Source organism: Haliotis rufescens, unplaced genomic scaffold (assembly GCF_023055435.1).
Source record: "Haliotis rufescens isolate VD_foot unplaced genomic scaffold, xgHalRufe1.0.p SCAF_1, whole genome shotgun sequence".
Lineage (NCBI taxonomy): Eukaryota > Metazoa > Mollusca > Gastropoda > Lepetellida > Haliotidae > Haliotis > Haliotis rufescens.
Window position 1 is genome coordinate 74765414 of NW_025963779.1, and position 17752 is coordinate 74783165.

A 17752-nucleotide genomic window follows, 5' to 3' on the forward strand; every position below is an offset into this window, starting at 1 on the left:
AAGGACTGGTCGGCTCGGAGTCAGTATACTGTGTCTGAGTGGGGTATTCATGTTAAACTGCGGCATGGTATCTCAGTGAGCTAGCACTATAAATCGGCATCGGTCCGGACTAGTACAAGCAGCAACACAAACACACATACGTACATGCACGTCGCTATATAAGTGCAATAATCTTGGACGCGACTTTAAACCCCATTTCACCTCACCTCACCTATATAATATTGTGACGGATGCCATAGATGCGGCAGGATACGCTCCCCTTTTCGCGAACACTATTTGATAGTGATCCATAAACACATACCCATGATAGAGTCGAAATCGTACAATCGACTCTGTGTTTTTTGGTAGAAATTTGTTATGAATATGAAAAGGGTTTTGTCGCTTTTATTTCAGAAACAGATTCTTCACCCCCCAAAATGTTTTTATTCCAAAGTTCTGAAAACACGGTGAGCACAAGGGTTAGATAACGACGGTGCAAAATGTTTCTGCCATTTTTTTCATTACGATGTATCCGTTTGGGGACAAAAAGAATATGTGACAGTGGGAAATAGACAAATTTATATTGCAGTTTACCAAACACAAAGAAACAATCTATGATAAATTTGACATATTTCTAGTTCCCCCGTCTATACTCTGTTAGCACTTGGCTCCTCTTTACTATCTCGGGGTTGGCTAAATCTTTTACACCTTTTTGAAAAAATACAAACATTTTCGAGTGACAATGCAGGTTTCGGTGTTAGTCTGTTGAGTTTTCTGACATGCACACTATATCCAACATCACATGCCTTAAAAGAATCTTGAAATTAAAAATGAAACACCTTTTTGAAAAAATACAAACATTTTCGAGTGACAATGCAGGTTTCGGTGTTAGTCTGTTGAGTTTTCTGACATGCACACTATATCCAACATCACATGCCTTAAAAGAATCTTGAAATTAAAAATGAAACACCTTTTTGAAAAAATACAAACATTTTCGAGTGACAATGCAGGTTTCGGTGTTAGTCTGTTGAGTTTTCTGACATGCACACTATATCCAACATCACATGCCTTAAAAGAATCTTGAAATTAAAGATGAAACGTAATCATAAATTGATTATGACATAGTCTAAGGCATGCATGGAAAATGCTGCATCCCTTCACCCCTCTCTCGATCCGCGTATGTCTGATATTATAACGTCCGGCCGGATAGTATACTTACAGTACATTATTGCAAGTGCACCGCCGTGCCCTATTTACGAAACCAACACGTTTAACAGAAAATGAAAAGCTATGAGTTCGTACTGATAAATAATTAAATAACTTTTTTCAATTTCATAACAATTAAACGAAACTTGATGTCTTTCGATATGCCTAGTTTCGTACGCACTCAAAGAGACAGCTTTACATTTCCAATTCAACATGTCTGCCTCCTAGCGTTTGTTTCCGAATGTATACATTTTGCTCCATATCTGTTGCACAAATCCTATAACTATACTGATTTACCAATGGTTAATTTGGGCTATGAGTGACTCCGAGTTAGATAAAAAAGAAACCGAGGAAATGGCGGAGACGAAGAAGAGACGAGTTGGAGCAGGGTTTGCCATGATCGAGTTGATAAGCCGACTTGTTTTGGCTGTGATGACCAGATTTTGGAAGCTCTGCAGTACAGCGCTTCTAATTATCCTTCTGGTGTTTTGGTTTGAAGGGGGAATGCTGGCGTCATTTCTTCTTGTCATAGCACTTTTAGGTAAACAGGATTGTTTCTTTTCTGTGTTTTGTAGGGATTTTACACTACGGTTTGACAGTATTGATACAATATGCTTCTCGTCCATGTAGCCCCTTAGGTAGCAGCTATAGGATGCGCTATTACAATTCAATGCTTTGTCATTGTGAGAAAATACACTGGCCAGACTGAAGATGACAGGGCACACATGTAGGTACCTACATATGCCGGTCATGTCTTAACTGTCAGATCCCATCACGAATTTCGACTAAGCTGCCGGTTGTGGTTCTTGTTTCATTGATTTTGCTCGATCCGTAGTATTAGGGGTAGGGTATGTTACCCCCAATTCTATCCTTAGCCCCTATGTCCCGTTTCTGATCAACATCCACTCTTTACAATATATGATACCAGAGTGTATGAAAAATGCAATATGTATTAGGGCTGGGACGAGTCCAAATTTACTACGCGGGTACCCACGCCCTATTACCCGACCCTACCCAGGTACCCGCTGTAGGTCTCAAGAGATGGGGACAAAATGTCTGATTGGGAAACGTTTCACCGTACTCCTGTCAAAGTATATTTAGATAGACGTATAAACCGATCTGGTCATGCATACACTGAAGTTGACTGAAGTTTTATCTTTATGCAAACATATAAAGTCAGAAGGAACGTGTGCATAGAAAGAAATGTGAACAATTGTCACTTATAGTGTATAACCATAGAGTTCTATATAATTTTTGCCATTAGTCAATATAATCACGTGACTAACCACAGGTCCAGGTTGTCCTGTGGGTACCCGGGTCACACAGTACCCACCTGACTTGAGTACCCGAGTTACCGGTCCTGAATCCTAATTTGTATAACTACTGCCATACAGACTGATGTTTTGAATATCATATTGTCTGCATATTATTCACTTTGACATTGTGATCTCTTGACTGTAATATGTTGCACAAAATCCCTGATCAATAACAATAATAATACATTTTCTTATGAGTTGCATCAATGATGCATATTGAAGTATTTTTTGGCCCAAACGTATGTCATGCATCATAATGATCATATGAAACCCTAAAGATAGTAACATGATAGGGTCAAGCAAGATCAGTGATGGGTGAGCATTACACTGGGGTATCACATCCAATCCTAAAACAGCACTCTTCACACAAAGTCAAGCAATTGTATCTGATTCTACCATGACATTGATGAATGCTAGTTTCTGACTGGTTAAAAAGAGGTTTCCATTTTGCTACGGAAACCACTTTCAAATATATTAAGCCTTTTCACAAAAAAAACGTATGAATACATGCCTATATATCGATTCATAAAAAATGGCTGCCGATCGATCACATCTATATGAACTCTTCTAATGCACTCTGGGTCCCTTATACCAGCCAGGTCTCTAATAACGCTGTGTCTTATCGTCCTAACATGAAAGCAAAATGAGAAAGTCTCCTCACTTTGAGAGGCAGTGCTTTTGTAATGGTTAATCTTTATTAATAAACATGATAAATATTGATAATGTTATCATAAGCATGATCATGCCAATGCCTTTCTTGCTAAGTAAACAAATTTGGAAGTGCTCTGTTTTATATATTTTACATTTCTCAGTCAGTGAAAAGGTCCAAATATGTAACCTGTGTATTCACACCTCATCTAGTCCATCCAGGAGACTTCCTCTGTGGCCATGCTCTAGTGGATAGAGTGTCTGCCCGGAGAGCAGAAGGTCAGTGGTTTCATCCCTGGCATGTCATACGAATAGATGTTAATGATTGGTCGACATGGAGTCAGTATACTTTGTCTGAGTAAGGTAACTGTGTTAAACTGTGGCATGGTTACTCAGTGGGATAGCAGTATAAAATCAGTATTACCGATAGTCAGGATAAGTGCCGCTACAAATAGACATGAATGGGTGCACATCGCTATTTAAGTGACATAACTCAAAATAGATGTTAAATCCCATTTCACCTCGTCCAAGCAGGTAGCCATTTCATGATTTGCTGTTATGTACTTGATAACACTTAAATGTTACTTCAGTTTCTAACCATGCAGCTTTATATACTCACTCTGAAACTTTAGATACTAGTCCAAAGACTGAGTCTAGTAACATTTTGTTCGGTCTAGTACATTAAAATCAGATCTTAGTGCTCGCTACTGCTAAACAAAGATCAGAGGACATTCCATTATGGGTCACATCAAAATGGCCTTTCTTGAACTTTGACCAACCACTTAAATGACTAAAAAGAAGTTGACATCAGCCAATTAGAAAGCAGCTTTCTTGAACTTAACGCCACTAGTTTCAAACTGGCGACTTCCACTCAGACTACCTTTGAAAAATATTGATTCAAATTTTGAATACTGAACAGAAGAACATTCTGGAATGTCTAATAGATTGATAAGATTGTTTGGCAGTACTTTCCAAGGGCTATTTATCCCATCTGTTGTTCGGAATTCCCCATGTTAACCATTTTGAGGCTGCATGATTAGAAAATGCATACCGACTATTGCTTTCCTGATCTGGTAAGCGATGCTCTGATTGGTTGGATGAAAGGTCATTCTGACGTGACCCATAATGAGATGTCTTGAGATCTTTGTTTAGCGGTAGCGAGAACTAAGATCTGATTTTGATGAGATTGGTTTGTCAACCATCTAAAGTTAAAACAAGTTATGAAATGATCACTGACGATGCATTTTAAATAAGCATGGATGCTGGTATGTGTTGTACCGTTGAGAGAAACATCAGTGGATCATTTTAGCCTTGCCATTCTTGTAAATCTGGTATCTGTGCACCATCCCAGTTACCATGGTTACATCTTTTCCCAAAACAAGCTGTATTTAACTTTTTCTTTTTAATTTTTTTTTGCCCAATTTTAGGCAAAAAATCGGTAAAAAAGGTCTGTCCTAAATCATGTCTGTAAATGTAGATTGTCACATAATGCTCAGGAAATGCTTGTGTTCCACCCGGACCAGCCTCCCCACTCCCGGATGTACGTTGAGCTGTACATTTCTTCCTACTGTTGATTAAGCGGTTGTTCTACAATGCTCAGGAAATGCTTCTGTTCCACCCGGACCAGCCTCCCCACTCAAGGATGTACGTTGAGCTGTACATTTCTTCCTACTGTTGATTTAGCGGTTGTTCTACAATGCTCAGGACATGCTTCTGTTCCATCCGGACCAGCCTCCCCACTCCTAGATTTACGTCGAGCTGTACGTTTCTTCCTACTGTTGATTTCAGGGTTGTTCTACAATGCTCAGGACATGCTTCTGTACCACCTGGACCAGCCTCCCCACTCCCGGATGTACGTTGAACTGTACATTTCTTCCTACTGTTGATTTCAGGGTTGTTCTACAATGCTCAGGACATGCTTCTGTACCACCCGGACCAGCCTCCCCACTCCCGGATGTACGTTGAGCTGTACATTTCTTCCTACTGTTGATTTCAGGGTTGTTCTACAATGCTCAGGACATGCTTCTGTACCACCTGGACCAGCCTCCCCACTCCCGGATGTACGTCGAGCTGTACATTTCTTCCTACTGTTTATTTCAGGGTTGTTCTACAATGCTCAGGACATGCTTCTGTACCACCTGGACCAGCCTCCCCACTCCCGGATGTACGTCGAACTGTACATTTCTTCCTACTGTTGATTTCAGGGTTGTTCTACAATGCTCAGGACATGCTTCTGTACCACCTGGACCAGCCTCCCCACTCCCGGATGTACGTCGAACTGTACATTTCTTCCTACTGTTGATTTCAGGGTTGTTCTACAATGCTCAGGACATGCTTCTGTACCACCTGGACCAGCCTCCCCACTCCCGGATGTACGTTGAGCTGTACATTTCTTCCTACTGTTGATTTCAGGGTTGTTCTACAATGCTCAGGACATGCTTCTGTACCACCTGGACCAGCCTCCCCACTCCCGGATGTACGTCGAACTGTACATTTCTTCCTACTGTTGATTTCAGGGTTGTTCTACAATGCTCAGGACATGCTTCTGTACCACCCGGACCAGCCTCCCCACTCCCGGATGTACGTCGAGCTGCCTGGGATACTCCATCTACCATATGAGAATCATTTTGTGAAGACCCGAGACGGCACACAGATCAACGTGGTGCTGGTGAAGCAATCCCACCTTGATGTGCCAACTGTTGTTTTCTTCCATGGAAATGCAGGGAATATTGGACATAGGTGATTGTAGCACATTTATTGATGAAGAGTATTCTTGCCATTCATAAGCTAAATTAGAGTTTTAGAAATGTTTACTTGCCTGATTGTCATCATACCCCACTCATTTGCCTGTCCTGGGGTCCGTTCCACAAAGCGATCAGAGCGCTGCGATTGTCATAAGTCTATGTTAAAGTGTGGGACTTACGGTCGTCTTAGTGCTAAGATCGCTTTGTTGAATGGTGCCCAGTATTTATTCATTGGTCGGCAAACCCTGTGGAGATTCTGTGTTAGAATAAGTGACAGTACCTGTCCTTGTAGTGAAAGGAGACTAATGCATTGAGTGGTCAGGCTTGGTTACTTGGTTGATTATGAATCATAGAATCATTGAATGAGTGAAGATAGTCTATTTTGATGGAATGAGTGAAGATAGTCTACTGTTGTGATGGAATGAGTGAAGATAATCTACTGTTGTGATGGATTGAGTGAAGATAATCTATTGTGATGGAATGAGTGAAGATAATCTACTGTTGTGATGGATTGAGTGAAGATAATCTATTGTTGTGGGTTTCAGGTTGATGAACATCCTTGGTCTGTATTCAGCTTGTAAATGCAATGTTGTTATGGTGGAGTATCGGGGATATGGAAAAAGTGATGGATCACCCTCTGAACATGGTAGGTAGAACCTGTCATCAGGTCAACACCAGACTCAATTGTACTGATAACCGATCATAGCACCAACATACATTTGATCGCTGTCATAACTTCCTTTCTGAACAGGCCTATCGTCCTTCATGCAGTGTAGTGTAAAATGTGGCTGTAGATTTAGCGTAGATAAGTTATTGTTGTGAAAGGAAATGAGGGGACCCTTGTTTAGCTCAACATGCCAAAGACAAACAACAAAATTTCTGATAAAATCATCTCACTATCTCGTCATCATTGTGTAACACTCTTGTTGTCAACCTCCACTATCTCAGCCTCTTTGTGTAACTCTCTTGGCATCATTGTGTAACTCTCTCGTCATCATTGTGTAACACTCTTGTTGTCAACCTCCACTATCTCAGCCTCTTTGTGTAACTCTCTTGGCATCATTGTGTAACTCTCTCGTCATCATTGTGTAACACTCTTGTTGTCAACCTCCACTATCTCAGCTTCTTTGTGTAACTCTCTTGGCATCATTGTGTAACTCTCTTGCATTATTGTCTCACTATCTTGTCATCATTGTGTAACTCTCTTGGCATCATTGTCTCACTATCTTGTCATTGTGTAACTCTCTTGGCATCATTGTGTAACTCTATCAGCATCATTGTGTAACTCTCTTGGCATCATTGTGTAACTCTCTTGGCATCATTGTGTAACTCTATCAGCATCATTGTGTAACTCTCTTGGCATCATTGTGTAACTCTCTTGGCATCATTGTCTCACTATCTTGTCATTGTGTAACTCTCTTGGCATCATTGTGTAACTCTCTTGGCATCATTGTGTAACTCTATCAGCATCATTGTGTAACTCTCTTGGCATCATTGTGTAACTCTATCAGCATCATTGTGTAACTCTCTTGGCATCATTGTGTAACTCTATCAGCATCATTGTGTAACTCTATCAGCATCATTGTGTAACTCTCTTGGCATCATTGTGTAACTCTATCAGCATCATTGTGTAACTCTCTCGTCTTCATTGTGTAACTCTCTTGCATTATTGTCTCACTATCTTGTCATCATTGTGTAACTCTCTTGGCATCATTGTCTCACTATCTTGTCATTGTGTAACTCTCTTGGCATCATTATGTAACTCTCTTGGCATCATTGTCTCACTATCTTGTCATTGTGTAACTCTCTTGGCATCATTGTGTAACTCTCTTGGCATCATTGTGTAACTCTCTTGGCATCATTGTCTCACTATCTTGTCGTTGTGTAACTCTCTTGGCATCATTGTGTAACTCTCTTGGCATCATTGTGTAACTCTCTTGGCATCATTGTCTCACTATCTTGTCGTTGTGTAACTCTCTTGGCATCATTGTGTAACTCTCTTGGCATCATTGTGTAACTCTCTTGGCATCATTGTGTAACTCTCTTGGCATCATTGTGTAACTCTCTTGGCATCATTGTGTAACTCTCTTGGCATCATTGTCTCACTATCTTGTCATTGTGTAACTCTCTTGGCATCATTGTGTAACTCTCTTGGCATCATTGTGTAACTCTATCAGCATCATTGTGTAACTCTCTTGGCATCATTGTGTAACTCTATCAGCATCATTGTGTAACTCTCTTGGCATCATTGTGTAACTCTATCAGCATCATTGTGTAACTCTATCAGCATCATTGTGTAACTCTCTTGGCATCATTGTGTAACTCTATCAGCATCATTGTGTAACTCTCTCGTCTTCATTGTGTAACTCTCTTGCATTATTGTCTCACTATCTTGTCATCATTGTGTAACTCTCTTGGCATCATTGTCTCACTATCTTGTCATTGTGTAACTCTCTTGGCATCATTATGTAACTCTCTTGGCATCATTGTCTCACTATCTTGTCATTGTGTAACTCTCTTGGCATCATTGTGTAACTCTCTTGGCATCATTGTGTAACTCTCTTGGCATCATTGTCTCACTATCTTGTCGTTGTGTAACTCTCTTGGCATCATTGTGTAACTCTCTTGGCATCATTGTGTAACTCTCTTGGCATCATTGTCTCACTATCTTGTCGTTGTGTAACTCTCTTGGCATCATTGTGTAACTCTCTTGGCATCATTGTGTAACTCTCTTGGCATCATTGTCTCACTATCTTGTCGTTGTGTAACTCTCTTGGCATCATTGTGTAACTCTCTTGGCATCATTGTGTAACTCTCTTGGCATCATTGTGTAACTCTCTTGGCATCATTGTGTAACTCTATCAGCATCATTGTGTAACTCTCTTGGCATCATTGTGTAACTCTATCAGCATCATTGTGTAACTCTCTTGGCATCATTGTGTAACTCTATCAGCATCATTGTGTAACTCTCTTGGCATCATTGTGTAACTCTATCAGCATCATTGTGTAACTCTCTTGGCATCATTGTGTAACTCTATCAGCATCATTGTGTAACTCTCTTGGCATCATTGTGTAACTCTATCAGCATCATTGTGTAACTCTCTTGGCATCATTGTGTAACTCTATCAGCATCATTGTGTAACTCTCTTGGCATCATTGTGTAACTCTATCAGCATCATTGTGTAACTCTCTTGGCATCATTGTGTAACTCTATCAGCATCATTGTCTCACTATCTTGTCATCATTGTTAACTCTCTTGTCATCATCATCTCACTATCTTGTCATCATTGTTAACTCTCTTGTCATCATCGTCTCACTATCTTGTCATCATTGTTAACTCTCTTGTCATCATCGTCTCACTATCTTGTCATCATTGTTAACTCTCTTGTCATCATCGTCTTACTATCTCTTCAGGAATGTATGATGATGCAGAGGCAGCAGTCGACTTCATCCTCAACAGGAGCGATATAAATAAACGGAAAATATTCATATTTGGACGTTCCTTAGGCGGAGCTGTTGCAATAAACCTTGTTTCCAAGCCATCCTACAGCAGCTGTGTTGCTGGCCTGATAGTGGAGAATACCTTCACCTCACTGCCAGATATAGCAAGAGTTTTATTTAATTTCAAAATTTTGGATTATTTGCCATCATGGTGTTTCAAAAATCAGGTGAGTGCCTTAAGATAAAGAGAAATGCTAAAAGAAAGGGTGAATAAATTGACCTGTTAAATGATCAATCCAGTTTTTCATATTACTAGGGAATGTTTTTGACCGACTTTACCAGTATAATTCTGTTGTTGCTATTGTGTTTTGTTGTCATGGTAATGGTGTTCCTGTTTTACTTTGGGGTTCTTCATTCGTTGAACATGGCTTTCACTGTATAAATATAAGCAACAAAAACATTTCCATAATCAAAAGAAATTTCTATTAAAAGGAGAATCGATTGTATGATTCCGAATTTCTGACTGTAATTTACGCATGTGTTTATGAATCACTATCAAATATTGATGATACCAAGTGTTCATGTAAACTGGTAAAGGTGAAATGATAATTGTTAAGGTTCAATGTGCATGACATCATGGAAGATGTCAGATTGGTTGGTTGTTTCACACCGCACTCAGCAATATTCCAGCTATATGACGAAGGTCTGTAAATAATCCAGTCTGGACCAGACAATTCAGTGATTGATATCATGAACATCGATCCACGCAATTGGGATCGATGACTGCATCAACCAAGTCATCGAGCCTGACCACCCGATCGTGTTAGTCACCTTTTATGACCAGCATAGTCGCCTTTTACAGCAAGCATGGGTTGCTGAAGACCTATTCTACCCTGGATCTTCATGGGTCGGAAGATATCAGAGGTCAAGATAAGCTGTGTATTTGCCTAAAATACTCCAAATAGATCAGCATAACACAATGTTGAGTTGCTTGCATGCAAAAACACATGAAAACTTTCAAAACCCCAAAGTATTACCACACACTGCGTAATTATCCAGTGTAGCCTTTTCAGCTTGCATACCAGAATATCTTTTCACATCTTTATTTAAGAAATAAATGACTCGTGGTCGTTGTTTATCATACAATAAAAAACTGCGGGGAGAGTAAGCCATGAGGGTTGCATCCATCCAGTTGTTTATTCTCCCTGCAGTGTTTTATTGAACAATAAACAACGACCACGAGTCATTTATTTCTTATATAAGATAAGAAAAAGGATATCAACATTATGTACAGTCTCTTAAAGGATACTGATAAAATGTGCACGCTTTAAAAATAGTTACCCATAATTAAATAAGGATGACTCCCTCAATAGAAATGTACTCACAATGTCGGACAAGTCAATTTATGTACAGTTGGTATTTCCCGCATATTTTCACAATCCTTACGTTGATTACCTGTACCTTTTCTCTCAATACTGATTGTCATATCTCCATTGCTTTAAGATGTGATTGTTCGGCAATCGCGTTATCTGTGTTACCCAGCTACACGTATGGGCAACAACTTACTGGACACTAGTAAAAAATAACGTCGTCCAATATATGACGTCATCAAGTTGCAAGCGCATATAATCGAATCTCCAGAAATGACGCCATGATAGAACATCATCAAGTTACGAGCACATATTCAAATCTCCAGAAATGACGTCATGATAGAACATGTGAAATAAACCACACTTCATTGTTCTTTGTGATTTATTGCATAGCTATCTTATATTTACTGATCAAATGCAAGCATCACCTATACATAAGTTTTCCTGCAGTGAAGAATGCACAGAAGGGCAATGTGTCAATTATTGTAACTGACGTATCGCTATTGTAAACTTCTTCAACATGTGACATACTTAGGGCAGCATATGAACACAAGAAAATGAGAAGTTACCTGAAACAGCATAATTTTAAAAATGTCCTCTGGTTTAAGAATATATACTGAACCAAAAAAGTCAGATCATAAATATTTTGGGGGATATTCTTTTGTAGTGAAGACTGAGCATGCAGTTTCATAAAAATATGCCCAATATTATTCATGATCCCTAACTTAATTAGTTCAGTATGTATTGAATACCCAAAGAAACCTGTCAATACCTAATGTGAATGATAACACGAGTAAGACCCAGTGTGAGTGATAACACATGAGTAAATACCCAATGTGAATTATAACACATGAGTAAATACCCAATGTGAATTATAACACATGAGTAAATACCCAATGTGAATTATAACACATGAGTAAATACCCAATGTGAATTATAACACAGGATTAAATACCCAATGTGAGTGATAACATGAGTAAATACCCAATGTGAATGATAACATGAGTAAATACCCAATGTGAGTGATAACATGAGTAAATACCCAATGTGAATGATAACATGAGTAAATACCCAATGTAAATGATAACATGAGTAAATAACCAATGTGAATGATAACATGAGTATATACCCACTGTGAATGATAACATGAGTAAATAACCAATGTGAATGATAACATGAGTAAATAACCAATGTGAATGATAACATGAGTAAATACCCAGTGTGAATGATAACATGAGTAAATACCCAATTTGAATGATAACATGAGTAAATACCCAATATGAATGATAACATGAGTAAATACTCAATGTGAATAACATGAGTAAATACCCAATGTGAGTGATAACATGAGTAAATACCCAATGTGAATGATAACACGAGTAAATACCCAAAGTAAGTGCTAACACATGAGTAAATCCCCAATGTGAATGATAAAATGAGTAAATACCAAACATGAATGATAACATGAGAAAATACCCAAAGTAAGTGATAACACATGAGTAAATACCCAATGTGAATGATAACACGACAAAAAACCCAATGTGAATGATAAAATGAGTAAATACCCAATGTGAATGATAACATGAGTAAATACCCAATGTGAATGATAACATGAGAAAATACCCAATGTGAATGATAACATGAGTAAATACCAAATCTGAATGATAACACGAGGAAATACCCAATGTGATTGATAAAATGAGTATATACCAAACATGAATGATAACATGAGTAAATACCCAATGTGAATGATAACACATGAGTAAATACCCAATGGTTTAACAATATTATCTTGGTCCCTGAGATATATTTTGTTAGCAGGATTGTATTTGGCAATGTTTTATTCTGCTCTTTTGTTTATGAGTGATGTCCCTACTATGTGTTTGATGTATGTTTTACTGTAGAGGTGAGCAAGTAATTAGTGATGTTGTATTGACTGCTCTCAAAGCCTCTTTGTATCATGTATCTTGTTGTACCATGTTATACACTGTTTCAGTACCCGTCCAAGAAGCGGCTTGACAAATTATGTCTTCCTATCCTTTTCCTCTCTGGGCTCGGAGACCAGCTGATTCCGCCACGGATGATGACGGATCTGTTCGAGGTAGGAGCAGATGCTATGTCCATCACTTCAGACTATTAATTCTTATTAGTTAGTTGACAAACATTCTGGCCTAAAATTCAATGTAGGTGGTCGCGAGAACAAAAATGTATTTCAACTTCCAGATTAGTACTGCTCCCAGTGCTAGTACTGATACATGATTATTTACAAGCTACCATCATGTACCTTGCCAATGGCTGAGTGTGGAATTTAACAGCAAATAGGGACAGTCAGGAAGCCTAGTGGTTAAAGCGTTTGCTTGTCAAGCCAAAGACCTGGGCTCGATTCCTGACATGGGTACATTGTGTGAAGCCCATATCTGGTGTCCTCCGCCATGATATTGCTGGAATATTGCTAAAAGCGGCGTAAAACCATACTCACTCACTAGCATGAAATATTACCCGGGTTAGACACCGTCGCTAGTCATCTGGGAAAATATGATGTAAAATGACTACTTATTCATTAGTAAAAGGCGAATATGCTTGTCGTAAGAGGCGACTAACGGGATCAAGTGGTCAGACTCGCTGACTTGGTAGATGCATGTCATAGTATCCCAATTGCGTGGATCGATGCTCATGAAGTAATGTGGGAATTGAGTCGTCGAAAAATCTGTTTACAGAACAATTTGAAACATTGGATGATTGAAAGAAACTTCTCATCTCTTAACATGTCATATGTCTATGTGTCTGTGATGTGTTTGTCAGAGTTCAAGCAGCCCTCTGAAGAGAATCAGTCGGTTCCCAGGGGGGTCTCACAACGAGACCTGGATGAGTCCGGGCTACTATGAAGCCTGGCACAGTTTTCTCAAGGAGGTAAGGCTTGAATGATCCACTGAATCATCTTTTGTTTGTCATCACCATACCTGTGTCTTTCACCAAAATGGTAAATGTCGAGTACTCGCATCACTTCAGGCTTTCCACATTTAGCTGACACCTGCTGATACAAATTAAATGCTTTTCAAAACGGTGTAAAACACACTCGTTCACTAAAGTGAAAGACTGTTGTCTTGATATGTGCATTGCATATCAAATTGATAAAAAGTATACTGCTGGAAGATAATTCATACATTGTCATCATATGTTTGCACAGAACAGTTAAGACCACCACTTTGACATGCTTCATTCATTGTTCTTTGCGATTTATCGTGGAGCTTTCTTATATTATAGAATAAACTGCAGTCTATTTACAATTGGGTAAAAAAGAATTTGTTCTCTGGCAATGACTTTTCAAAATATAGTGCGAGAGGGCGGGTGTTTGTTTGTTTTTTTGCTTGTTCAAACTAGTATGTAACCAAATAAACAGTTGTGTACCATCAACCTGGGAAGGGGCCTCTCTACATAAACAAGCATACAAACTCCTATTGCCGCAATGACAATAGCACAAGATGCGCTTGAAAGCAGTCCACATATAAAGGGAAGTAACTGTGTGCTATATGGGATCACATTGTTTTTAAGTCTTTGGATTTTTTTTATTTTGGGGGAAATGGAAATAAAAATTAAACATGCAGCGGACTTTATGATGATGCGGGCAGTGACTATTATTTTTTTAGCCTAACCTGAAATTTTTTTTAGTTATTTAATTTTTTTCTCACATATCACCTACCAAAATTTAACCAACAAAAACTTCAGAAAACAAGGGAAATCATGTCAGGCCATGTCAGATAAGGTCAATTTAATGAAATGCATTTTATTGAAATTAAACAAATACAATGATGATTGGTATGGCCATGCCGCCACTGTTGGGTATCTCGTCAACTTCGTGTGGTGAAGTCCAGAAATCTGTTTCAGGTGTGCGAGCGTCCAGCACACGACTCCGGCCACAGTATAGCAGTTCATATGGAGAAGGGAGTGAAGAATGTCTGATGTATGGCTCATTGTAATGTAAATAAGGAGGACAACTTTCAGCCATGAATATCTCGGCAGAGGCGTACAGGATTACAGGATTTTGAAAAGGGGATAGGGTGGGTGTATGCTCACTGTACTTAAGTCGTCGAGAGTGCAGTTAACATGTGAGGTGTCTGAAAAATGGGGTACGTGCGTCCCACAGCATCTCCCCTCTGGATCTCCTGGATCCGCCAGTGCTCGGTGTGAGGGAACAGGTAAAGGCAGCTAGGACAGCTGTGTAGCAGACCACTCGGGAGTATCTGGTGTTTTTGTATCGTCTTTTTCTGGTATTTGTGTACTTGTTTCTCCTACAGGTGGGACATCAGCTGCTGTGATGGAAGTCACGGGATGTGGTTGGGGGTATTTTACTAATATTCTTTTGGCCATTCAAAATGGCCGCTATGACAGCTATCAGAAATGGGGTTGTGAGTCAATTGACTGTCCATTTTCGCAAACATGTTCACAATACATTAATCTTTACATTAATCACCTAGTTCTTTATTCGGATTTTTTCTGGCATATGATTGTTTGCCATTAAAGGTCAAGGTCACTTTTATTGAAGCATGTCAAGGGTAAACATCACAATTTTAATGTAACCAGTCCACAAATATTTTATCAATAGTACTACATTACTATTGGAGAAAAAAGTTACAAACTTGCATTTGTCTTGGATCAGTGAGAAACATGGCCATTTGAATCCTGTATAAATACAGTTTAAGATCACAATAACTGGAGTCCTACGTAGCAGGGTCTGGGTAGGATTAGATTTTGATTGCTTCTGTCAAGGTCAAGGTCAAGGTCAAGGAAGGCATGTTAAGTTGTGCTTGTGTGTTCAATGGGCAAATAAGTTTTAACATCTAATGCTTGAATTAAATGTTGATTTAATTAGGAGGCATAAATTATCAAGTATGTTACAACACTATGACATATATGTTGAAATGAAAGTCTTAGAGTGTTTTGACCTGTAATCAGTTTCTACCTAATCAGTTTGACAGACAAGTCAGGAAATGACATGAGTTTAAAAACTGAAGGGCAAATTAGGTTGATACAGCTGCAATATTCCTGACTGTGGTGCAAAACAATATTCAATTCTCGCTGACCACGAATCTCATTTCATCAATAGGCTAAAGCGTGTACTGAAATGTTCCCCTACCGGACTATTGTTGTGCTAACATAAGCTAAGTGCAGTCAGTGCACAATGTCGCAGGAATGTCATCTTTGTGGTTGCTACTTCATCCAAGAGAGTCAGGTGAAATACCTAGTCTATGACAGGAGCAGGCACAGAGTGAATGACAAGTCATGTTCAGTAGTTGAAGCCATGGACTAGGTCATTGAAGCAGGGGTCAGATGAATTCCAGTAAGTGTTGATATGATTGATATACAACCAGTGTTTGAATAGAAAAACTTGCCTGGCTGCCATCAGAACCCACAGACCTTAGAAGCTGCAGGCCCTAAACTCTTCAGGCCCTCATTTAAGAAAACTGCAGCTTATTGTGACAAATAGATAGGCCATAAGAACCTATACAACTTTAAAACTACAGGCCAAACAAGAGATCTACCTGCTACGGGCCTACGGGCAGGTGCTTGTTTCTAGCACTATACATGTCATATGTTTCCTACACAAATGTGCGAGAAAATCTTCAACAAGCCACGAAAACCCACAACTTTGTATTCTTTTACACTGAAGCATAAGTCTATTGTGAATGTAATAGAATTGACGTGAAGATGTAGGAAAGATGCTAGAAGTGTGCATAATATCCAGTGCTTTCTGGATAGATTCAGTTTGTAGATACAAACGCATGGCCATTTCCTTCTTTGTTATCATATAGCGTTCATTATTGTCTACATGTCGCTGTTTAAGTGCAATAATCTTGACCACGACTGCAAGGCCCATTTCACCTCATTTCTAAGTATCTTCTTCTTTGTCATATGAAGTTCATTATGGCCTTTATTATGATATGAATACAGATATGTAAAAACATCACATTAATTATTGTAGAAAATAATTATCTCAAAAATAAATCAAAATGATGTGTAGGAAGCTGATTTAATATCTTACGCTGTGGCCATATATGGAAAATAAACGGTTAAAACTGCAAGCAGGGTAGCCATTGAGACAGTTACTTATGCTACAGCAAAATAGCATAGAAAGTGTTTTCATGGATGCAAGCAGTTTGCGCATAAGTGTCTTTGCTTCTGTAATCATACTACCGTATTCGACGTAATAAGCACCCCGCTCTAATAAGTGCCCACAGCGATATTTGCCACTATATTGCTTAGTAAACAATCCCAGTTAGCACCCTTCCGATTGATCAATGTACACAAGACTTATTTGTTTGTGTATAATACGCACTCGTGTGTTATATGCACCCTTAATTACGGGAAATTAAATTCTGGAAAAATATACAAAACGCACAGACTTTTCTTTCATATCATTTCAGGCTGTCAGCATAAACCACGAAATTTACGATCTTCCAACTCTTTCACCATAATTATATTCTAATAAGAGCCCCCTATTTCTAATTTGGAGAGCGACATGGGCGCTTATTATGTCGAATACGGTATTTGTTTTATGGTCACTTAATAATAATAATAATAATAATAATAATAAGTTCATTCTTAATGCGCCGGGGGCACGGGTGGCCCAGTCGTCTTAGGCGCCGCGATTCGCTGTGCAGAGTTGCGTCCCTTGGGTACGCCAGAAACCTATGATTGTGGGTTCGAATCCCGGTTCGCCCCGATTATGTTTCTAGGTTTGTCAGCACCATACCCGTGCTCGTGGGTTTCACCGAAGTGGTAAACCTCTTAGACCTGCATCACTTCAGGCTTTCCTCCCACATTAAGCTGACACGCCGCGATATAACTGGAATATTGTTAAAAGCGGCGTTAAACCCAACTCACTCACTCACTCTTAATGCGCCAAATTCAATTCACCAAGTGAATGATCATGGCGCTACATCATTAGTGTTTGAATCCTGAGTTGTTATGCCATGTCATGACTGATCAAATTTCTTCATGCAAGCAACTCAACTTTAATTGTAGCATAGTGATTTAGTTTGCATATTTT

General features: G+C 39.1%; 1 protein-coding gene across 1 annotated transcript; it reads left to right on the plus strand.

Moving 5' to 3' along the window:
* The first annotated feature begins 1385 nt into the window (after positions 1-1385).
* LOC124146802 (protein ABHD13-like) lies at positions 1386-17007 on the plus strand. Its single transcript, XM_046517259.2, has 7 exons — positions 1386-1726; positions 5666-5888; positions 6439-6539; positions 9308-9561; positions 12701-12805; positions 13507-13614; positions 14590-17007. The coding sequence occupies exons 1-7, from the start codon at positions 1501-1503 to the stop codon at positions 14662-14664; spliced, it is 1092 nt and encodes a 363-aa protein (XP_046373215.1). The 5' UTR covers positions 1386-1500; the 3' UTR covers positions 14665-17007.
* Positions 17008-17752: the final 745 nt, after the last annotated feature.

Coding starts and splice junctions, on each gene's coding strand:
- LOC124146802 (XM_046517259.2), top strand. CDS start 1,501: ATGAGTGACTCCGAGTTAGATAAAAAAGAAACCGAGGAAATGGCGGAG. Junction 6,540..9,307: donor TGGATCACCCTCTGAACATG/GTAGGTAGAACC, acceptor CTATCTCTTCAG/GAATGTATGATGATGCAGAG. Junction 12,806..13,506: donor TGATGACGGATCTGTTCGAG/GTAGGAGCAGAT, acceptor TGTGTTTGTCAG/AGTTCAAGCAGCCCTCTGAA.